General features: G+C 40.6%; 1 protein-coding gene across 1 annotated transcript in view; it reads right to left on the bottom strand.

Moving 5' to 3' along the window:
• LOC136857510 (sodium-coupled monocarboxylate transporter 2) overlaps positions 1-25285 on the bottom strand; it is a 210890-nt gene that overhangs the window by 167882 nt on the left and 17723 nt on the right. Inside the window, exon 2 of the mRNA XM_067136219.2 lies at positions 11476-11691. Coding sequence (XP_066992320.2) covers positions 11476-11691 — 216 coding nt within the window. The remainder of the gene's footprint in view (positions 1-11475; positions 11692-25285) is intronic.

The raw sequence follows: 25285 nt of genomic DNA, 5'->3' as shown, positions 1-25285 counted from the left end.
ATTTGATGCCTTTCCTACGGAGAAGGTTCAAGGGCGCCGCTCTATTAGCGAAGTTAGGGATAAACTTCCTGAAGAAATTCACCATACCAATGAACCTGGCGATCCATTTGATGTCCTTGGGAGGTTTAAAATCACGGACGGCCTGTGTTCTAGAATGATCGACTGCAACACCATCGGGCGAGACAATATGCCCTAGGAATGACATTGAAGGCTTAGCGAAGGCGACCTTGGACAACTTCACAGTTAACCCAGCCTTACGAAGGCGATTGAGAACTTCTCGCAGATGATCTATATGTTCTTCAAAAGTCTCCGAAAATACGACGACATCATCAGGATAGTGATACAAGTACTCGAATTTGATGTCGGAGAAGACCCTATCTAGCAGTCTAGTGAGTACAGCTGCTCCCGTGGAGAGCCCGAAAGGCACACGGTTGTATTCATACAAATTCCAATCCGTGGCAAACGCTGTAAGGTGTTTAGACTCTTCAGCCTGGGGAATTTGATTATAGGCCTGATTCAAATCCAAGATGGTGAAGAATTTAGCTTTACGAAACCATGAAAAACAAGAATGAAGGTCAGAAAGGGGCACAGATTGTAAAACCACCTTCCGATTAAGAGCCCTATTGTCAATGACCGGCCTGAAGCCACCTTGGGGTTTCGGGACTAGAAAAATAGGTGAAGAATACGCTGACTTAGAGGGCCGAATAATACCATCCTTTAACATTTCATCAATGATTTCTTTCAGAGCCTTCATTTTAGGTGGAGATAGCCTATCAGGTGGAAAACGGACAGGAATCGAATCCGTGACCTCAATTTTGTATTCAATAAGGTCAGTGACACCAAGAGTATCAGAGAACACCTCTGGAAACGACTGACACAACTTACGAATACTATCAGCCTGCTCCTCAGGTAGATGACTAAGGTCTAACAACATCTCATCCTGGGGAGGCGAAATAGATGAACATGATACAGAGCTACACTTTAACAAAGGGATTTTACAATTAGAGGCAAATTTGAATGTGCACGACTTACTCTGAAGATCGAGCACAAGACCAGTGTGAGAAATGAAGTCAGCTCCCAATATAATGGGGCAAGACAAGCGCTTGGCCACAAACAATTCAACTTTCCAAGTAAAGTTAAAAATACGAATTTTGTCTTTTAAGGAACCTAAAATTTCTAATGGAGAAGAATTATCCGAAACATATTGAACAGGAGATGAGCAATAGTCAGGAAGTTTACAAATAGATTTCAATTTCGAATACCATTGAGCCGAAATAATTGAACAAACACTGCCTGAATCTAAAAGAGCTGTTACAGGTTCATTATTTAACTCAATTTTGAGAAAAGGTACGGGTGCGGGGGAGTCCGGCGCAATCCTAAGACATTCTTTGGGGCATTCAAAAGATAAATTTGGAGACTGAATTTTCTCTAAATTTTCGACCTGTTTACCAGGGGCTGAGCCTCGGGAAGATGGATTAGTCGACTCAGCCGAAGCCACTAGTCACTTTTGATTGTTGTTAGAAGTTGCACCCGAAGTTGAGCAAGAGGGGGTGCTGTTGGTATTAGGGCAGTTCTTAGCAATATGGGAGAACGCGCCGCATTTAAAACAGCCTTGAGATGACCCTGCTCCATTCCTTGTCCCACTAGACTTGATTGATGGGCACTTGTTCCGAAGATGGTCAGCCGACCCGCAAGCATAACATTTACGGGGTGTGACTGGTCGGCGAGGTGGAGGCTGAGGATTACTAAAAGAAGGAGGGGGTTCTTTCGCAACACGCAAGGAATCGGCGTATCTAACTCCTTCAGCCGATACAGCCATAGCTTCTAGCTCAGCGAAAGTTTGCGGACGCGACGCAAAACACAAGTATGATCGGTAAGGTGGTGAAATACCTTCTACAATAGCCTGTACAATCTGATCTTCAGGAAAATGAAGAGCAAACACCCTGGTATAGAACTTAATGTCTTGTATGAAATCTGCCAAGTTTTCATCCAACCGCTGTACACGATAATAGTACTTCTGAATAAGTGAGGACCTTGCCCTAGCCGGAATGAAGTTAGCTAGTAAGTGGGCGTGGAAGTCTTCAATAGATGATTGTTCGGCAATGGCTCTTACTATTTTGTCTGAGAGAACACCAATTGCATAGGGATAGATGATTTGCAAAATTTGACAAGCAGAAAGAGAAAAATCGAGGGCATGATCCTGAAACTCAACTAAAAACCTTAAGAATGAAATTACGTCACTTGTAGAGTTAACCGAAAACTTAGAAATACCTCTAAGCGACATTGCTAATGGATGCGGCAAACTGCTGAAACCCTGAGACGTAGTAGGAAGGGGCCTAAGTGACGGAGAAGCAGATTCGGAAGGAGCATTATTTAACACAAAGGGTGGAATGGACTTGCGACGATCTGACATATTTTCTGATGGGGCAGATGTACATTGGGTTGTCGCCTCAGTACTACTTCCTTCGTCTTTCGAGGAATCCTCCCCACTAACAATATTTACTACCATAGGTTGGTCGACTTTAGGGATGGCAGGTCCAGATAACAACTGACTAACTTTACTAGACATTTCGGACAAGTTTTCAGCAGGGGCACTAGCTTTCTTACCCTGAAGGTCATTTAACTTCAGAGACAATAGATCAGATACCCTATTATAAAAGTGGTACAACCTAGCCTGTACTCTTTTGAGTTGATTAGGAGATGGATCACTTACTTCAAAAAACTAACTACAGATGCTAGCTCAGTAGTATTGTCATTAATCGTGGAGAGAGCATCGTCAATCTCTCTTTCTCCCAAAGTCGGGATGGTAATAGGTAAATCAAGGGAATCTTTTAGCTTATAGGAGTCGACTGCAACCGGGCCTCCAGATTGAACGTTTCTAAGAGTTAGTTCGTAAATTAATTCCTCTTTACGCAAATAGAAAGGATGAAGAACCTCGCGAGGGCCGGACATGATGATAGAACAATTTTGCAAAAGGAAAATCAAAAAATTCCAGCAACTGAGAAAATTGTTAGAGTTCGAAAGCAAAGCAATGTTTAGCCGTCAAAAGGGGCTAAATTGAGACCCATTCAACCACGCTCTGCTACCACCTGTTACGGAGTATTGTGGATGTGCAGAGGTGAAAGAAGGTGCTGGGGTGAACAGGTCTCAAAATACGAAATTAAAGTTAATTTAACAAGGTTATATTTTCTTTGCAAAATCAAGAAATAACAAGAGGTGCAGGTACAGAGTAGCAAACAACCAATCGAAAATGTACAATTACAGTGTTACAGGATTTGGGCTCCGAGAGCCAGACACATAATTCTTGAGCAATGAGTCCAACTTTACTATATACAAGATTCAACAAAGGGGCAGAAGACCCCAATCATGCCCAGGAGCTCTTGCTCACAATTACACAGTAAAGCCTCCTTGAGGCACGCAGAAACAAATTTTAAGAAAGAGAGACTCGCTCTTAAGTTCAAGCCTATCAAAGGCCACACCAAACTCTACTTTCAAGCTGTCCTCCAAGTATATGAAAACAGGGGTAAAAATACCCAACCTACTGAGGTCTATTAAGAAAAGAAACAGGTCAATTACATGGCCTCTAAAATACCAACTTGAGAGGAGGCGTTCTTGCACTCCTAATACACTTTATTTAAAACCTACTTGGCGCTAGGCCTCTAACGCAAGGGCTAATCCCATCCTAAAGAGGTGACTTATATAAGAAAACGATTTACATTACATTAGAAGGGGAGAAACGGTTGTGAAAATAAGTTCACCTCAAAGCAATATGAGTGGGAGCTCGAGAGGGTTAAGCACTCTCTATCCCAATATGTAGTTTAAAAAGATAGACTTGATACCAAGTGTCTTTACATTTTAGAGGAAGGTTACATGGTAAAAGACTTCGGACCTGCCCCGAGAGTTACTCTGCTGAGATAGCAAGAAAAGAAGTTATTAGAAGGCCATTACCTGGTGGTTGAACTGCTGCCCGAAAAAAGAGGCGCTTCCCGCCCCCTGCTACGTACTTTACACACTGATAGATGTTACTGAAGTGGCGCGGAGACCCGAAAATCAGCAGTTTATATACCCTCGTGGAAAGTTCGAGGCGTTTCAGGAATGAGGACACCCGCCCACAATCATTTTATTGGCTAACAACGAAAACCCCTACACTCTAAGAAGAAGAAACACATTATTGGTGGAAAATTAATTACAGAAATTCCTTATTGGTCGAATTCAAAACTGGCGGAAAGAAAGTGTTAATATTGCCAACTTAAACAATAACTGAAAGAAATTTAACAAAGAACAAACTTATGAATTAAAAATTTCTCCAAAAACACAGTTCTTTCATTTCGCACTAGGGGGCATAATTGTAGTCCTTCAGTAGTGCCATCTGGAAGAGAATGTCCACACTTCTTACTACAGGCAAAACAAAAATACATCGAAAACGACCCAGTTCAGAAACTTCAAAATTTACAAGTAGGGACATCTTCTGGGAAACTTGAGAATTAACACAGTAGATAAAGTTCAGACTTCCTCCAGTAGAGGAGTTTCAACTGGCGCAAAGTTTGAATTAGCGGCGTGAAGGTGTACCACCCGGTACAATTATTATTATTATTATTATTATTATTATTATTATTATTATTATTATTATTATTATTATTATTATTATTATTATTATTATTATTATTATTATTATTATTATTACAACAACGATAATAGATTATGTAACCTTACTTAAGAACTCAACACTCTGGCTTAACTAACTTCGAAAGGACCTCAAAAATGCAAACATTGAACAGGCATTCTAGAAAGTGACTTCATTACGCACAAAGAAAACAACTGGGAAGCTATATCAGAACAACCACAATAAAAATAGCAGAGGCCAAAGTGGTCGGAAGAACGTAAACAAGCTTTCTCGGAAAGAATGAAAGGCTATTGAAACAACAAGAAAGAAATGAAATAACGTATGGCTTTTAGTGCCGGGAGTGTCTGAGAACATGTTCGGCTCGCCAGGTGCATGTCTTTTGATTTGACTCCCGTAGGCGACCTGCGCGTCGTGATGAGGATGAAAAGATGATGAAGACGACACATACACCCAGGCCCCGAGCCAGCGAAATTAACCAATGACGGTTAAAATTCCCGACCCTGCCGAGAATCGAACCCGGGACCCCTGTGACCATAGGCCAGCACGCTAACAATTTAGCCATGGAACTAGACGAAACAACAAGAAGAATCCACAGAAGAATCTGTTGAGTTATTTGCTTAACGTCTTTCAATATTCTATTGGGAGAATTCACTACTACTACTACTACTACTACTACTACTACTACTACTATTACTACTACTACTACTACTACTACTAATAATAATAATAATAATAATAATAATAATAATAATAATAGTCAGGCTCCTTAGCTGAAGGATCAAGAATCAGCGCATTCGCGTTGGGTTGAGAGGGACACGGGTTCGATTCCTGTTGGGCTAGATGTGGTTAATTCCACAAGCTCGGGGACTGGATGTGTTTGTCCATCTTAATACACATACAACATATCACGCAATAATGAACACGTTCTTCAACACGTGGCTGGCGTCAGGAAAGGCTTCTTGCCGTAAAAAACTGTGCTTATTTAACATTAATATGAAACGATAATCCTGCCTTCCAACCACGATTGTTCACATACTCTATGCTGACCCTAAGTAGTTGGGAAAGAACCACCAAGGAGAAGACTTTTCGTGGAACTGTACGAGAACAACTCTTGAACACCTCTTCAGCCTCACTGCAGTTTTTACACGGGCTACGTTTTACGTCAGTTAAAATTAAGTAATTTGAACTCAGTCACGCTCCTTCTTAAATAGATATGCGTACTCGTTTCAGCGGGGGCCTCTTAGACGGTAACGCCATATCTCCGGCCAGGAGATGTGTTACGGTGAAAAAAGATGCTCGGAGAAGGTGAGGAGGTTGGCGGCCTTGGCCTATACTAGGAACTGTCGCGGCATTCGCCTTAGTGCAGAATGGGAAATGACGGAAAACCATTCTCAGGACAACCGACGGTTGGGGCCAGCCGTGAGGTCCAGCCCTGTCCCGTCTACCGAATGCAAAGGCGTAGAGCCACGGTATAGCTCTGCTCGGTCGGCCGGTCAGAATGCAAAACTGTTGGACCATGAACCAGCCATAGCCGCTTGAGGGCCGAGACCCACTCTGCATCCAATGACCCACGATCTCTGCAGACAAGTGATGAAATTTATCAAGCTGACGTTAAGTGAATATGAGTGTCAGGACAGCATCAATGTCACTGCGTAGGAATCGTGAGTCTTATCAATTACCTCTAACTCACCAACACTGCATTGTTCCTTCAAGACTTAAAATTATATAATGTTGGGAGGTTTTTATATATTTATTCCGTTTACCCCCTAGGGTTGGCTTTTCCCCAAACTCAGTGAGGGATCCCATCCCTACCGCCTCAAGGGCAGTGTTCTGGAGTGTGAGATATTTGGGCTGGAGGACCAGTGTTTCGCCCAGGCGGCCACACCTGCTATGCTCAATAGGGGCCTTGTGGGGGCTGCGAAAATTGTAAGTGATAGGTGTTGTGTACAAAGAAGTAGATTTGTACAACACAAATAAAATGTTTAGTGTTGAAGATTTTTTACTCTGTAGAAAATAAAAGTTCCTCTAACTTGCTTCTTTTGCTGAATATACATTAATTCCGTAATCTGAATAAGTTTGAGCATGTCGTGGAAAAATGATACATATATACAAATCTAACCTAATATGTACAATAATTTTCTCGTAATCAGAACACAATGTAAATCAATATCCCTATAATTGACTGCCTAAGTTGATCATGAGAAGAGTCCTAGCAGAAAGCTATAGAAGTTTGCAATTCGATATAACTGATATCAATAAAGAAAATGTATCAAGTGATAGAGCCATGCAAAGCAGATAGGGTGAGGCTGGAGGTGAAACCTCCTGACTAGCGTTAGTCCACCAGTTCTGTGCACATTTTCAAGAGGCGTGACTCCGTGCCCGACTCTTGGTGTAAGCACAGTCTAGGGATGTAAGCTAGTATTTGGACAGCTGCTAACAACCTGCCTGTCTTTTTATTTTTCTGGGGGCCCCCCGAAGCCGCTACCCCCGCGTGGCAATCGACACTAATCTACATTGCCTCCGACCCTGGAGTAACGTGTAGGTTATTAGATAAGAGTAATTTTATTATCCGAGATCTGAATGTATATTTGAAACCACGAACTTAGACTATAATGAGCGAAGTTAGCCAATTCTAGGGTGTCCAAAATAGAAGGACGGTAGTAGTGATTGATTTATTTTTGAGGGGTGCACAAAGCTTTACGGAAATGTCAAGATTGGATATGACATAGAAATTGGCTTACATTTTACGACGAATTACTTATGCAGATTTTTGTTTTGTACTTAATTATTAGGGTTATCCAAGTATTAATAATTGCTAGTATTAGATTAAACTTAAAATGTGATGTCATGAAACAAGGTATAATACTGGAAATAAATTATATAAATTTCCTTCCAGCTGCACGATAACAAAAGACGATGAACATGATACATGAATTAAAATTAATTACGTCAGAATTTGAGTAGGGACTTGTGAAAGAAACCATTCGTCCTCGGAGATAGAATTTGTTGTTAATTAAGATTCATAAAATCATTTAAACTTATTAAATTATTAAACTCAGTGGAAACCGTATTTGTGAAATAACTTAAAACCAAGTGAATAACTTGAGGGTTCATTCTGGTAATCTTAGTTTATTTTTCTGGGAAAGTTCAAATATTAACGTAACGCTTAAGGGGACATATCCGAAGGTAATGGATTTTATTGCCACAAAGTATTGTGAGCGTTGTTGTTGTTGTTGTTGTTGTTGTTGTATTATTTGACTTTGATTGATTGAGCATTAAATGTGCTGGATTAAAGTGGGAACTTTGGTCATCAACCGATGTAACTTAATCGTGTTTAGCCTTCAGCTTAGAAACTTGGATGGTCCTGGGGTCATCAACCTCAGCGACTTAGATTAAGGCCATATGCCACTGTAGCATCATTTTCCTTGCGGTCATCATCCACAATGACTTTAAAGTTAGAAATTTAGATGTCGGTCCATGACATAGTCGCAGGACCCATCGATTCAATTATGGGTCCATGCCGTACAACCACTGTGTGGCACAACACAGATTGGACTGCCTTAATTATACCCAGAGTCCAGAGTTCGTGTTACGAGGGCTGGACCATCACGAATCATTAAGATGGTACATACAGTCTCACATGGAAGCCGAATTTGAGGATTTCCAGACTTTCCTTCCTTCATTCATAATTTGTGACAACGGTTTCTAGTAAGGATGTCCATCAGGCAGTCAAGTCAAAGGCTCAAATGAGTATTCTGCTCCTCTGTGTTGTAATTATTGTGGTGTTAATTGGACAAGATGAGTCCAAATTATATATTGATTTCAAAAATTATCGCTTTAATAAACACAAAACATTTCTTGAATAGACCTTTCATTCGAGTAGCTAGATTCAATAATATAAAATCTCACCTCACCTCAGCAAGTGACGAAAAGCCCGAAACGACCCAAGAGACAGATCTCATGCTAATCGTTGATAGGTAAGGAAGGTAGGTATCCTTTATGGACCACCAAGGGTTTGATACTTATATCTGAAAGAAAGCTAAGGATGTTGCAGACTTGAAAATTGGTATTTCGAATCTCGTTTAAAAATAATGAAACACGTACTTTTTTTCGTAAAATTTACTAGAAGTTTCTGGGGTAAATGAAACGCAATTTTTCGGTGAGTTTAATGCATTCTTTAGAGATTTTCATGTAATGTCTTAGTACAGTACCGAGGAACGATTTTGAACAAATTACGAACTCTATGCGAGGGAATCCGCGGGTAACTGCTAGTTTGGAATAAAATGAATATAGAATTTAATAAAAGTGAAGAGGAAGAAGCTTTTCTTAAGAAACGGCACATTTCAGAGTTGAATTTTGAGTTATTTAGTGAACTGTGGTGCTATAATTTGGAATCGATCGAAATTGCAATTCTAGTTCAGGTCATAAATGAGCCTCGCCATTATTCCGTTAATTGTGCACACTGAACAATCCAATCAGCGCGTCAGAGTAGGTGTCGAATAGCTCAAATACTATGATGAACCAGTGTGTTACGTACCAGCAGTATCTGAAAATGTATGGACCAGAGGCATGGTATGCAGAGGCATGGTATGCTAGAGAAGAAAGTTGTCTAACTCCCCTGCTATTTCCCGCCAGTATTCAGACAGGCTGTTATACTCGGTACGCAGCACTAATCTCGTATATCAGAGATGAGTAGCAGTATAAGAGACAAAGAACATCACAACAAACAATGGTCAACTTAACTACTAGTTTGGAATAAAATGAATGTAGAATTTAATAAAAGTGAAGAGGAAGAAGCTTTTCTTAAGAAACGGCACATTTCAGAGTTGGTCAATTCTATTCGCTATCGATAGTGTAGACCTTCACATTTAGTTTTCTTCCGACTCTGAAATGCCACTATTATCATATTCGGTACAGTAAAACTGAATAAAACATAAATGATCGGGAATTGTATTTTCTTACTGTTGTTATGTAGAACTTTTCGATACGACCAATAACATAGGTACTTAAAAATTAAATTTTAGGTGCCTTCCCCTAAACTGCCATTTCATCCAGTCGGTACTCAATTGTTCACAATTGTTTATAGCTTAGACCGTAGTTTTTTATTCCCCGACCACGTATACTGAATTTCAATAAATTCTTTATACCTATTTTCCCGTAGCGCGACGTAGATATGGACTTAGCAACAAAAATACAAATTCATGAATATCTCTGTTGTCATAGCTGGTACAGTAAAAATGTATAAGACATAAATGATCGGATCGGATGCAGAATTCATCGATAGAACCACTAATATCATAAATATTTCAGAATTAAATTTTAGGCCTTCCCATAAACTACTATTTCGCTCAGCGTGAATAAAATTATTTATAGCCTAGATTGTAGTGGCTCATTCTCCGACTTTACATACCGACGTTTATTAATTTCTCTTCAGCCGTTTTTTCGTGATGTTGTACATCCATACAGAAAGACAGACAGACAGAAATTATGGAAAAGTTAAAAGTGCATATCCTTTTTACTGTGGCCACAACCGATACAAATATTATGACCAATTGTCAGATAATAAACGTATTTTATATATATATAGATTTAACATTTTGTTCACTTATTCTCTGATGCTCGCGTACCTCAGTTTCAGAACCACTGGTCTGGGGAAAAACCCTGGGTCAGAGCAAGTCTGGGAATACTCTACACACCTGAAGAGTTCAGAGCTGACAATCAGTGAAATTATTATTTTCATGCTGTGCACGGAATGTGACGAGTGATGGTTATAACCAACATCCACCAACTTCACGTTGTGCTCTAGGACAGTCAGATATGGGTGGTAAAGAGACACTATAGTGAAATTTCAGGAATTTCAAGAAAAATATCGAAACTGAGTTTAGAACAATGAAATGAACCCTGATTAAATTAAATGCCGGCATTCTTAACATCCACAGCGTCTCCTTCAAATGGCGCTGTGCTGGCATTTATTTGTGCCATTGTGTACTGGACACACCCCAACAAAGCAGGAGAAAGAGCTCAGGTGAAAGCAAAGAGCCGAGAAAAGAGAAGAAGGTGATGAAAATATCACTGAAGGAGAGAAGAAAGAAGTCTGTAGGGCGCACTATTCTAAAGTGAGTGAATTTGCATAGATTTTAAGTTTTTTTTTGCTAGGGGCTTTACGTCGCACCGACACAGATAGGTCTTATGGCTACGAAGATTTTTAGTTTGCAGTTTATGGCTTAGAAAAATCTTAATGTTTTCTTCACTTAACATACAATTTTCTTCTCATGTAGGTGAAATTTTACGCAGGAGTTGTCAGATAGTTGGTGCATTAAAGATAATGTCCACTTTACGGTGAAAGGTGATTCGAAATTATTTCTGACCTTCGCAATGTTGTGAGTACATATGTTAAAAAACAAACATTACATAAAAAAAATTCTACATGACAATATATTTGTCAAACAACAAACTTAGACACTAGTACTTGCAAGCGTAACTATCCAGAAAGTTTTTGTAAAATTTGGTGCGAAATGGAAAATGCATGATGCCAGGAACTGTTTTAATGACGCTAATGAAGTAAAAGTAAAAAAAAATCTACGAAATGTTTTATGGGTACAATGTTGAAAGTTGGCGACATTACTGTATCAGAGAATATATACCTCACAAAAACTGGTAAAAATTCATTAAAAAATGTAAACGTTAGATATGTCACTATACTGTAGTTGAGAAAATGAATTGCCCATTATATTGTTCCTGATATCGCGAGGCTAGTTCCGACGTAGGGTTTCGCCTGTGTGTTGGTTCTGTTTCATCTCGCAGTACTTGTGAACAGTGAATTTAGTGTGAGGATAAAGTGAGGAGCTTACCTGGCAGCCAGGGACACGCCGACAGGGAAGATGTTCATCGACTTCCCTCCCATGAGGTAGTCGACGGCCGCTATGTTGTCCTTCTTACCACACACCCCAAACCAGGTCCCTACCACCACAGAAACCACCAGCATGAGTGCGAACACGGTGTAGTCCAGCCAGCCGAAGTGTATAGACCCCGTCGCCAGGAGGCCTTCAAGTGTAGCGTTGATGGTCCTGGAATAGTAATATTTCACATTCAGGTCCTGCATATGTATGTCATATAATACAGTATACAGTTACGATGCAAAAGGAGCACGTTTATTGTTTTACTGTTTTTCTTTATCTTGATTTCCTTCACGTCTTCGCCACATGATGTAATAAAAGAGCTATAACCTTTCTTTTCTTCTGATATCAAATATGGTGGAGTCCTGTATTCAAAGTCTGTTACACAAGTGGTCTTGGTCTTGCTTAAGGTCGTATGCACGTCCTAACGCCAAAATCACGCAGAGAAGCTATTCAGTACTTTGTGTTTCTTTGGTGGTGTGTTATGCGAAGAGAAGATTATTGAGAAGAAGACAAGCACACTGTCACCGAGCTAAATAAATTAATCATACAAGATCCAGCAAGAAATTGAACTCAGGACCCTGCGAAGCTGACGAGCTGCACTTACGACAACATATTGCAAAGGAGTTAAATTCCCGCCGACCCTCCAGCCCCATACTTTCTGCTAATAAGTGTCTCGCATGCACTGATGATGAACGGGATGCCTTATCGCTTGTTTACAAAGGAGCGCTGCAACGTGCTATATTTCGAATGTGCAACAAATACCAGTCATTTGACTACACCCGCTCTCAAACAGGGTGCATTTATAAACTCGCTAAAGATGCAGAAAATAAAGCTGAATAACTCATTAATTTATACACGTATAGACAATCCACTGTACCACAAGCTTGCTTGTATGTGCCTTGAACGATCCATTAACTGCAAACTCTGTGTAGAAGGCAGGCGGCTGTTTATGAACTCCTGCGAAACCGTCTGCGAGCTTCAGCTACATGCCGATCAGATTCTTCATAGATTAAAATTATGCCTGTGTATTCGCCGTTGCTGAACACCCACCAGGCATTCTCGATACGTTGATAGCAACTCTACCAAACTATCAGATTACTAATGAGCGTTCGAAAAGGGGCATTTGACGGGTAGCGCTGAAGATCATAGCGCTAGCGGACGTCCTGTTGTTATCTCTTCGTATTCTGTCCTAATTAACCTGCAGGCAGTAATATCCCTTGAAAATCAGTTATTAGGCAACCCATTCATCATCAGTGCTCTTTACAGGTCAGTTTTAGGTCTTTTATGGATATTTTAGTCTCTTTACAGGTCGTTTTTGGGTCCTTTTTGGACATTTTAGGTCTGCTTACAGGCGTTCTTTAGGTCTTCAACTTCCGAGCCCTAGTGATAATACTTCCAAACTAGCAGAACTTCGAAATTCGGTCGTGTTCGCTTTCTCTAAGTCTTATTATTAATTACTAATACAGAATATCACCTGGGCGACTGGAGTGAGACATTGATGATGATGAAAGGAAATCAAAAGTTTGTCCAATGAATTACGACCGATAACAACTCTTTCGGAACACATTGTGGCGTACATACGATGGCATTACCGCATCAAGCCCCATCAGGCAGACAAACGGACTTTTGCAGAGAGATCCTTTAAGCCAACTTTTATTCAATATCGCCACGCAGACATTATCAGTATAATTCAGGACACCCCAAGTACGACGCTATTACTCTGTGCAGATGACATGGTATTAGGACCTTCAAACAAACTAGAATTACGTACAATATTGTTAAAACTATAAAAATCGGTAAATGAAAATCAGTTTGAAATTAACGTTCAAATGACATTTAGGAAAGTCGGAAAATCTACTCTTAAAGACACCGTCAAGTTATGCAACGAAGCACTAACCGTAGTGAACAAATTCAATCAGCTGTGTATAGCCCTCCAGACTTCTTGAAGATCATTCAGCTATCATATACAAGAGAGGTTAGCGAAAGCCATCAGATCCATGTATTAGATCAGAAATCTAACAGCCCTATCTCTCGTTACAGCTTTGACACTATTCTATACGTCCATCTCACCCAGTGTGACATGGTATAGAAATAATATGGGATCACCTCACAATCAATAATCTCAAAAGAACAGAGTGTGTCAAGTCGCACTTCTTAAAATATTCCGTAAGAGTTGGAAAAATGGCCCCTACAAGGTTAGTTTTACGAGCTAGCGAAAGAATCCTTCTACACAGAGGATCTTAGGATGACACTTTCATTACCAGCTACAGGACCATCTACACACCTATTAGATTGTAGACAAGAAAACAGAAGAGAGGTCGAGCAAGACTTTCACATTACTGACACCATGATGGGCAGAAAATGGACGAACGAAAATGAAGATCAAAGTCACATAATAACGAGACTTATAGTTTCCACCATAAGATACGGTCAATCAGAACGTTCCACAGCCCGAGTGACAAATGTGTATGTGTACAATGTTATCAAACGTGTACCAACTATCATCTAACGACGTGTTACAAGAGAACAAAGTATTTTAATAAATAAAGTAAGATTAATCCCCATTCGGGCGATCCCCTTTACCTTTTGTGTTTCAATAAAGGATGTATATACGCGAATAATCCCATTAAGACTACGCAAAGCACTTACAGGCGTGCATTTTCCTTCTTTTGTTCCGATATTTCTTTCATTCTTTTACTGTAGTGTGGTCTTCCTTTCTATTTTCAGGCCAGGTTGTTCCAGTCATCCTCTTTGGTCTTTCCTCTTGGCCAACTTGCCATTTGTGAATTTGGGATCTGAAGATTAATCTGTTTAGGAGATCTGCTGGTGTAATTCCTGCCTGTTGCAAATCGGTTTTTATTTCGCCAATCCATTTCATTGTGTCTGTTTTGGATGTTTTCTTTTTTGCACAGAATTCGTTTAATAAGTTTGCCTAGAAGCATTCTTTCAATATGTCCATAGGATCTGAGCCTGCGTTTTCTAGTATCACTGCGAATATTTCTGTATTGTTTTATTTCCTGTCTGCCTCATATTTGGTCGATTTCCCATCTGTTGGTGAATTTAGGGCCTTGGTTTTTCCATATAATTTCGCGTTCGTTTTCATCAACGTTTTCCAAGTCTGCTTTTCTGCTCAAAATTAGCCTCTCTGACCCATAAAGTCATTCTGTTTTAATGACTGTATTGTAATGTCTTAGTTTTGTGTGCTTGGAGTTTCCATTTTTAGGCATCTAATTTCATTACCTTTTGTTTAGAGTCCACTTTTATGAATTGTTTCACCAAAATACTTAAATTGTGATACTGGTTTATATTTGCCATATTTTGTCTCCATGAATTTTGGTGTTTGTTCACTTCAGGTCATGTCTGACTTTTTAAAAGATTTCTTTCAGAAGTTCATCTGATTTTGGGCTGTTGAAATGCTTCGGATTAACATTGCTAGGCCATCCGCAAACGCTAGGCAATTATTATTATTATTATTATTATTATTATTATTATTATTATTATTATTATTATTATTTGTTTTGCCAACCATCGTTGTCTTAGTCTTGAAATTAGTTTTGTCTTAGTTTTGAACTTCAACTTGCCTAAAGCTTTTCTTCATCTTCATGTCCATTTCTGGTTTGTAAATAATAGCGATGTCATCCGCACATCTTACGCTGTGTAATAATTTTCCTCCGTGCAGTAATGGCTTCTTTAATATAAATAATGGGCAAAGAGAGTTGTAAAGAAAGCCCCTGTGTTACTCCCTTCCTTATTTTTGTCTTGTTCCTACTACCATCAACTTGAATTCCGGTGCTCTGAGACTTTTCGAATTTTGTACCTAATACAGTAGAAGGTGGATTAAGATAGGAATATCCGTGAACTATATACAAAGCAATAGTAAAGGTTAACAGATGAATACATGCAATGTTCAATACCGATCAGCAAATAAGCCATAACTCACTGAAATAGCTGCTATATTCGCGTACAAAAGGGCACTGGGCGACATATAGGCTACCATATTGTAGAACAATATGCTATTCGTTATTCGAAACATCACTGATTGAATAAGCTCTTGCATTGAATGAGCTCCTAATGTAAATAAAGAATGTAGCCAATAACGAGCCGTCAGTATTACACACCATTCACTCGTGTTATTCGGAAAACTAGACCATTATTTTTCGTATTTACTACATAACGTTCTATGAAACCAAGATGCAGTGGCGAAGCGTGAACTAAGTAAGGGGGTAGAGAGAGATTTCTTTTATTTAAACTGTTTTAATCATATTATTATATGAAATTTTGTTTTCGACGAATACATTTGTATTCGGTATTATATTAATGGCTCTGAAAATAAGACAAACCCCATAACAACCAATAACCCTAAGTGCACTTGCTTTATTTTTAAATATAGACGAAATAGGTCGCGGAAGTTGTCAAATAACAGCATACTTTTAGAATAAAAATGGCAATATATGTCATTGTTATGTAGATTTAATATGAGAAATAAGAAATAAATAGTTGTTCGTACAAGTCACCTTAAACAATATTCTTGTAAATGAGTTTAATCCGCCTGTCCTTCATTTCGGCAAATATATCTATTACTCTCAGTAGTATAATTGGATGGTTCGGGCGCCTCCTCCCGCGGGAAATTTGAGTTTTGGCGGGAAATTTGAATTTTGGCGGGAGATTTGAATTTTAGCGGGAGATTTGAATTTTGGCGCGAGATTTGAATTTGTAAACAAAGCCACGTGCTTTTTGACAGCTGTCATTGACAACAACGCATCGCTAACCTCAGTACTGCCATCTTGACGGGCCTAAACCTTAGTGGTACCAACTTAACCTAACTAGCGTGTGGTAAACAAAGCCACGTGCTTTTTGACGGCCACGTGCTTTTTTGACAGCTGTCATCCGCCGTCTTTAAACCACAGAGCACTGTGCTGCCCTCTTTATCGTAGTAGATGTAAAATTCGTCACCTGTCATCGGCAGTGCTGCCATCTTGGCGGGCCTAAACCTTAGTGCTACCAACTTAACCTCACTAGCTTGAGATAAACAAAGCCACGTGCAGCTGTCATCCGCCATCTTTAATCCAGAGAGCATCGTGCTGCCCTCTTAAGCTACTTACCTTTGAAATGTGGTACGTCACAGCAGTCATCCGCCATCTTGCATCGTAAACCTCAGTGCTGCACTCTTTAGTTCGAAATGTAGTGGCGGTAAATTCCACGTGCTCTTGTTTGGAAACAAAGCCACCTGCAGCTGTCATCCACCAGAGAGCACCGTGCTGCCCTCTTTAGCTACTTACCTTTGAAATGTGGTACGTCACAGCTGTCATCCGCCAACTTGCATCGCAAACCTCAGTGCTGCACTCTATGTAGTGGCGGCAAATTCCACGTGCTCTTGTTTGGAAACAAAGCCACGTGCAGCTGTCATCCGCCATCTTTAATCCAGAGAGCACCGTGCTGTCCTCTTTAGCTACTTACCTTTGAAATGTGGTACGTCACAACTGTCATCCGCCATCTTGCATCGCAAACCTCAGTGCTGCACTCTTTAGTTTGAAATGTAGTGACGGCAAATTCCACGTGCTCTTGTTTGGAAACAAACCTATGCGCTTTTTTGTCAGCTATCATCCGCCATCTTTAATCTAGAGAGCACCGTGCTGCCCTCTATGTGGTGGTGGTAAATTCTACACGCTTTACAAACCCATGTGCTTTTCTGACAGCTGTCAACCGCAGAGAGCACCGTCCTGCCCTCTTTGTACCGGTGACAAATTCCACGTGCTTTTTGACAGCTGTCATCCGCCATCTTGCATCACAAACCTCAGTGCTGTACTCTTTAGCTAGATACCTTTGAAATGTGGTGGCGGCAAATTCTACGTGCTCCTGTTTAGTAAACAAAGCCACGTGCAGCTGTCGTCCGCCATCTTTAATCAATAGAGCACTGTGCTGCGGGCAATTTCGTCAGCTGTCATCCGCCATCTTTAATCCACAGAGCACCGTGCTGCTCTCTGTTGTAGCGGGTAATTTGAAAAGTTCTGTTAGCTGTCATCCGCCATCTTTAATCAAGAGAGCACCGTGCTGCCATGTTTAGCTAGATACCTTTGAACTGTGGTGGCGGCAAATTGCAGTACTGCGTCTATTTCGTCTTACAACTTGGAGGAGACAACATGTGTACGTATAATTTATGATCTTTCATCCCCCTATTTTTTTTAACATGTAAGTATGTAGTATCTCGGAACATTCTTATCTGTGTGTGTGTGTGTTTCGAGAAAAAGAAAAAGAGTAACGTGTATCAGTGTTCTAGTCGTGTTGCAATTACTAAGCGAGTGACCCGAGCGAGTTGGCTACGCAGTATGCTTTCTTGATTTTCGTATGACATATATCAGTGTATTTGCAATTACTAAGCGTCTTAGCAGTGTGATGAACGAGTTAGCTACGCGGTATAGATTTTTTATTTTCGTACTAAGCAAATCATTTGAAGTGTTGCCGAGTTAGCTATGCGATATGTGCACAGTGTGTTTTTGATTTTCATACTAGGCAAGTGATAGGCGAGATAGCTATGCGATATGTGCACAGTGTGTGTTTTACACGAGGTAAATCATTGAAGTTGTACTTTTGCTCTGAACACATCAAACAATGTTCTTACAGTGTTCGATTCTAGTCTTGCTATGCTTCAATCTAATTTTCTTAGAACAAAGTTATCCCCTAACATGTTGTATCGAATCACATGTTAAGGTTAACGACATCGAGTGCAGTGTTCGATTCTAGTCTTGTTATGTTTCAATCTGATCTTCTTAGAACAAAGGTATCCCCTAACATGTTGTACAGTGTTCGGTTCTACATGTTTAGTGATCTGAACACATCAATCAATGTTCTGATCACATGTTGTATCGAGTGCAGTGTTCAATTCTAGTCTTGTTATGTTTCAATCTGATCTTCATAGAACAAAGGTATCCCCTAACATGTTGTACAGTGTTCGGTTCTACTTGTTTAGTGATCTGAACACATCAATCAATGTTCTGATCACATGTTGTATCGAGTGCAGTGTTCAATTCTAGTCTTGTTATGTTTCAATCTGATCTTCTTAGAACAAAGGTATCCCCTAAAATGTTGTACTGTGTTCGGTTCTACTTGTTTAGTGATCTGAACACATCAATCAATGTTCTGATCACATGTTAAGGTTAACGACATCGAGTGCAGTGTTCGATTCTAGTCTTGTTATGTTTCAATCTAATTTTCTTAGAACAAAGGTATCCCCTAACATGTTGTACAGTGCTCGGTTCTACTTGTTTAGTGATCTGAACACATCAATCAACGTTCTGTTCACATGTTGTATCGAGTGCAGTGTTCAATTCTAGTCTTGTTATGTTTCAATCTGATCTTCTTAGAACAAAGGTATCTCCTAACATGTTGTACAGCGTTCGATTCTACTTATGTAGTGTTCTGAACACATCAAACAATGTTTTGATCACATGTTGAAGTTAACGACATCGAGTACAGTGTTCGATTCTAGTCTTGATCACTTATTTTGTGTTTTCTGAACACATCAATCAATGTTCTGATCACATGTTGTATCGAGTACTGGCTGTCTCATAAGGAGCTATGAATAGCCGCCATATTGCGTCCGCCATCTTTCGCAAGCATCCTTAGGGCGTCTCTAGCCATCTTGTGCAAGGACCCTTAAGCCGCCTCATAAGAGCAACCACCATCTTGCGCAAGCATCCCTAGGGTGTCTCATAAGGAGCCTTGTATAACCGCCATCTTGCGCAAGCATCCCAAGGGCGTCTCATAAGAAACTATGTATAGCGATCATCTCGCATAAGCACCTTTAAGGAGTCATGTATAGCCACCATCTTGTGCAGTTAGCGTCGAGAGATGGCTGCTGTAGAATTTTTCTTTTTAAATTATCCGCCACCATTTTTCAACTAAAGAGTGTAGCACTGAGGTTTGCGATGTAAGATGGCGGATGACAGCTGACAAAAAGCGCGTGAGTTTGTTTACTAAACAAGAGCACGTGGAATTTGCCGCCACCACAGTTCAAAGGTATCTAGCTAAACATGGCAGCACGGTGCTCTCTTGATTAAAGATGGCGGATGACAGCTAACAGAACTTTTCAAATTACCCGCTACTACAGAGAGCAGCACGGTGCTCTGTGGATTAAAGATGGCGGATGACAGCTGACGAAATTGCCCGCAGCACAGTGCTCTATTGATTAAAGATGGCGGACGACAGCTGCACGTGGCTTTGTTTACTAAACAGGAGCACGTAGAATTTGCCGCCACCACATTTCAAAGGTATCTAGCTAAAGAGTACAGCACTGAGGTTTGTGATGCAAGATGGCGGATGACAGCTGTCAAAAAGCACGTGGAATTTGTCACCGGTACAAAGAGGGCAGCACGGTGCTCTCTGGCGGTTGACAGCTGTCAGAAAAGCACATGGGTTTGTAAAGCGTGTAGAATTTACCACCACCACATAGAGGGCAGCACGGTGCTCTCTAGATTAAAGATGGCGGATGATAGCTGACAAAAAAGCGCATAGGTTTGTTTCCAAACAAGAGCACGTGGAATTTGCCGTCACTACATTTCAAACTAAAGAGTGCAGCACTGAGGTTTGCGATGCAAGGTGGCGGATGACAGCTGTGACGTACCACATTTCAAAGGTAAGTAGCTAAAGAGGGCAGCACGGTGCTCTCTGGATTAAAGATGGCGGATGACAGCTGCACGTGGCTTTGTTTCCAAACAAGAGCACGTGGAATTTGCCGCCACTACATAGAGTGCAGCACTGAGGTTTGCGATGCAAAATGGCGCATGACAGCTGTGATGTACCACATTTCAAAGGTAAGTAGCTAAAGAGGGCAGCACGGTGCTCTCTGGATTAAAGATGGCGGATGACAGCTGCACGTGGCTTTGTTTCCAAACAAGAGCACGTGGAATTTACCGCCACTACATTTCAAACTAAAGAGTGCAGCACTGAGGTTTGCGATGCAAGATGGCGGATGACTGCTGTGACGTACCACATTTCAAAAGTAAGTAGCTAAAGAGGGCAGCACGATGCTCTCTGGATTAAAGATGGCGGATGACAGCTGCACGTGGCTTTGTTTATCTCAAGCTAGTGAGGTTAAGTTGGTAGCACTAAGGTTTAGGCCCGCCAAGATGGCAGCACTGCCGATGACAGGTGACGAATTTTACATCTACTACGATAAAGAGGGCAGCACAGTGCTCTGTGGTTTAAAGATGGCGGATGACAGCTGTCAAAAAAGCACGTATCCGTCAAAAAGCACGTGGCTTTGTTAACCACACGCTAGTTAGGTTAAGTTGGTACCACTAAGGTTTAGGCCCGTCAAGATGGCAGTACTGAGGTTAGCGATGCGTTGTTGTCTCTCAAAAAGCACGTGGCTGTCAAAAAACACGTGGCTTTGTTTACCTCGCGCTAGTTAGGTTAAGTTGGTACCACTGAGGTTTAGGCCCGTCAAGATGGCAGCAATGAGGTTAGCGATGCGTTGTTGTCGCTGACAGCTGTCAAAAAGCACGTGGCTTTGTTTACAAATTCAAATCTCGCGCCAAAATTCAAATTTCCCGCCAAAATTCAAATTTCCCGCGGGAGGAGGCGCCCGAACCATCCAATTATACTACTACTCTCGTCTTGAAGTCAGGCGTCTTGCTAAGATTCCACAGAAATTTCTTCTCTATAGCTAGAGTTCCCAAGTTAGACAGCCTCTGGTTGGTCATCCAATTCCTTAAATACGTTTTAATTAATTTGAATGCACTCATAGCGCGTTCACTAGAAACTGACTTTAACGGAATATACACCATCAAGTTAAGCATTTTTTTTCCGTATGCGTACTCTGGAGTATCATATTAAGACTGGAAGCCAATAGTTGTTGGTGTTATAATACCGCAACTAATATTGGCAGGCTAGAAAATGCACGTACTTGAAGGGTTTTGATGCTGTTATTCATTTATTAGGTGTGAGTTTACTATACTTAGTATTTAAATATTGTTAATTTATTTTTCGACGTGTCTTATAATAAAGTAAATTCAAATTAATAACATTAAAAGCATGTCTAAGATGGTAGCCAATAAGAGCACCTTTATAAGAGAGATCCAAGTACTAGCCAATGAGAGCAAGAAGAGACGCTGGTAAGTCTGTGTACTGGGCGGAGACATCCCGCTGTAGGAAAGTCATAGTTCCACAGTCAGTACCTACAGATAGCGCTAGTGTTGCTCTACCTGAAAACTTTGAAAATTAAAGGGAAAATACACAGAATGGACAGCGTCAATTTTCGCCTACGTGCTTTGTGTAACTAACGCGAGCCTTAGCATTGCCGAAGGGAGACGTAAATAAATAAAGCGAGAAATACAATAATGTCATGAATCTTCTAAAAATTAATTGAATTAACTAGATAATATTTATTTCACAAAATGTTAAGGGTACACGCAGTTTACCCTGTCTCCCCTGACGCTTCGCCCCTGCCAAGAAGTAAATGTTGGAAACCTTTACTGTCTCTTGTTTTGAGGGGAAATAGTCCAACATAACAGCCAGGGCTCAATGGCTACCGATATATCTTCATTTAGTCTCTTCTTTCACATAAGTCACTAAGGTCTACCTTCATTAAAACAAGTGTTTATGAATAACCTATAAACCTATTACTCGAACATTCGATACATGCTTAAATGTTTCTTTCTGTCTACTACATTTTGGGTGCGCACTGAAAAACACTGTCTAAAACAATCCTTTTAGAGAATGAATTTGGATTTAGAGCACTACTCTCTTAGTGAGTATGGGGTGTATCATGAATTCAGGACCACTATTACATAACACTGACTACAATATCGAGTGCTAGCCTGTACGTAGGGGCTCTCACGAGTACGTCACCAGAAAAATTAAAAGAGAATTCAAAACAAAACATCAAGAGACATCAAATTTTCTTTTCTTACAAGTTGCTTCATGTCACACCAATACAGATAGGTCTTATGACGACTGTGGGATAGGAATGGGCTAGCAGTGAGAAGGAAGTGACGGTGGCCTTCTAGGTAGAGCACCAGCATTTGCCTGGCGTAAATATGGGAAACCACGGAAAATCATCTTCAAGGCGGCCGAGAGTGGGGTTCGAACCCACTATCTGCCGAATGCAAGCTCACAGCTGATATGAGATTTCTTGAGGAGATGGACAGAAATGAATGTTATGGAATTACTAGAGATTTGGAACTGTTGGAGGAAAATGAAATAAGTTTCTAAAGTAGACCGAAAACTTTGGCATCTAACAGATAACGTTCAATCAAACACATTTGTTTAATAAACACATGCACTTCAATGATTCCTTTCAGTTCAAGAGCGGTTTAAGTCATTGCATGATTTGAACCGTCAGGAAGGGATTGATTTAATTAGTTATATTAACATTATTTCACTGTTTTTTAAGCGATGGGGAGTTTTACTCTACCTAGGAGAAGTCAACATACTATCTGAGAGTAAATGAGGGAATGCTCAGGGAGGGCTGTAGACATATGCCCGCCTTGCACTGGGTTCCTTAAGAAGAGCGTTTGAAAGAATGTTATTTATCCGATCCCTAAGTCATTCATGTGGAAAGTAGCTCTGTTAGAAGAACTGAGACGAGGGAGAGAGAACTGTGAACCCTCACCTGTCTGACACACACACCAATCAGCAGGTTATACCTCACTACAGAGGAGTATCTCGTGAACTGGAACATTTTGACTGAGGATTGTTTGGTGACTGGTTAGGTTTTCAGATGAGTTGCGAAAGACGCGATTTTCATCTCATGTTGTTCAGTACATCAGGGCTGAAATCTAAACACAGCTTTTGAATGCCAAAAGCAGAGCCTTAGAGGGGCGTACTAATCCAACTGATGAGCCCAAAAGGATGGCTGAAACTCTGCAAACGCACACGGCCTAATCACCCAAAGGCTAGTTCTATCCCCGATATTTTAACACCTCTTGAATTCCATTAATTTCATGAAACATATCGTCGTTGCCGGGACAAAACCTCCTATGTGATAATGTTTTGGAGATATACTGACCCGCAGCACATACATTATGAAGAGCGAGAATGCCTTGACAATATGCACACAATATTGCCCCTTAGATGACAGAACCTTACCAGCCAAAGTTCTAAGCTAAAATTATTTCACATAGGAGGTTTTGTCCCGGCAGCGACGATATACTTATTCTAACCACTGCTGCTTAGTACTTTAGAATAATGAATATTACTCTACATTTATGTATATTTCTTTGCCAATATTTGGAGGTACCTTCCTTTCTAATTCTCAATCAATGTTCTATCGTCAAACAAGAACATAGACCAAATAAACCATTCCTATAACATAAATAATCGCTACTACATATAAATATGTAGCTGGGATGTGTGACCAGTCTCACGGAAGGTAATGGATGGGAAGATCATTGGGAGATTCCAGGTTTTGCTGTAACAGCGACATAAATATCGTTTCTCGTTCAATATCACTTAGTCCTGACTTGAGTGGGTACAACGAAGTAAGATAGACAATCTGTTGTAATTAATGGGGGAGTCGTGACACGGTAGGAGATTAACCTGCACGTTGAATCGTCAGCCGGAAGGCAGGCTGCATCCTCAACGCATCAGTCACCAGCTGTCATAGATGGTGAAAGTACATATAATTGAAGACGTATAGTTGAAAAATAAGGAGTGGGGTAGTTGCCGTTGCTTTCCTCAGCTATCTAACTGATGTTGTTACATACTAGTCAGCCAAACCCACCGAAAGGCATACACCAATTGACCGAGTAAGATACACTTTTACAGAGACTGGCTGTATAACACATGGAAGTACCAGCATTGTTGATACCTCCGTGATCCTCACACTTATCGAAATCAAGTGAAAATAACAAACCTGACCTACTGTAGGTCATACCAGAAAATACAGGGCACAAACCACACTCCATCGTACCCAAGACGGGTTTAGGCAGTGAGATTAAAATTGTCATCAGTGAATTCTGTGGAAATGGTGTGGCACATTTAAGCCTCGTTCATGTAAATTTTTGGGACCCCTCGAGTTGGCCGTGCGGTTTGGGGCGGGCAACAATGAGCTTGCATCATAGCTAGTGGGTTCGAGCCCCAATGTTGGCAGGCCTGAAGATGTAGGCCTGTTCCTGTTGTTTCCCATTTTAACACCAGGCAAATGCTGGGGCTGTACTTCAATGAAGGCCACGGCCGCTTCCTTCTCACTCCTTGGCCTTTCCTATCACATTGTCACTATAATGTCGATCTGTGTCGGTGCGACGTTAAGCCAATTATAAAAATCAAGAAAATGCGAGGTACTTAGGTGTAGTTGTTTATGGCAATTTTCCGCTAGTGAACTCCAGCTATCTTCCGTATATCGTCATCCCGCGCCTCGAAATACCGCTATGTGATAATGTTGAGGGTAGAAATACTAACCGTCAGCACAGGTATCACTTAGAACATAAATTCCTCGATACGGTTCATGCAGTACTGGACCTTTCTGGTCACAGTTTCTAGGAGTAGTGGCGGTGTATTTACCCCCATCAGTCCGGTATCTTTCCCTTGGACTCTAGGTCTCCACTCGTGTACTGGTTTCGTCCATCTCTCGTCTTTATGTGAGCAAGATGGCAATTAAGTATAATATAATTTATTGCAAGCATTGTTATGCTTACTTTAACAGAATCCTACAATTACAACGTACATTTGAATTAATTGAATGAATTTCTATATGAATTTGTAGATAAATGATTTCATGATTGTGTTCGTGTATGAATGAATAAATAAACACTCTCCACTCCCA

Source organism: Anabrus simplex, chromosome 1 (assembly GCF_040414725.1).
Source record: "Anabrus simplex isolate iqAnaSimp1 chromosome 1, ASM4041472v1, whole genome shotgun sequence".
NCBI classification, from domain to species: Eukaryota; Metazoa; Arthropoda; class Insecta; order Orthoptera; family Tettigoniidae; genus Anabrus; species Anabrus simplex.
Note: the sequence above shows the minus strand (reverse complement) of the source record. Positions and strands in the feature narration are given on the sequence as shown.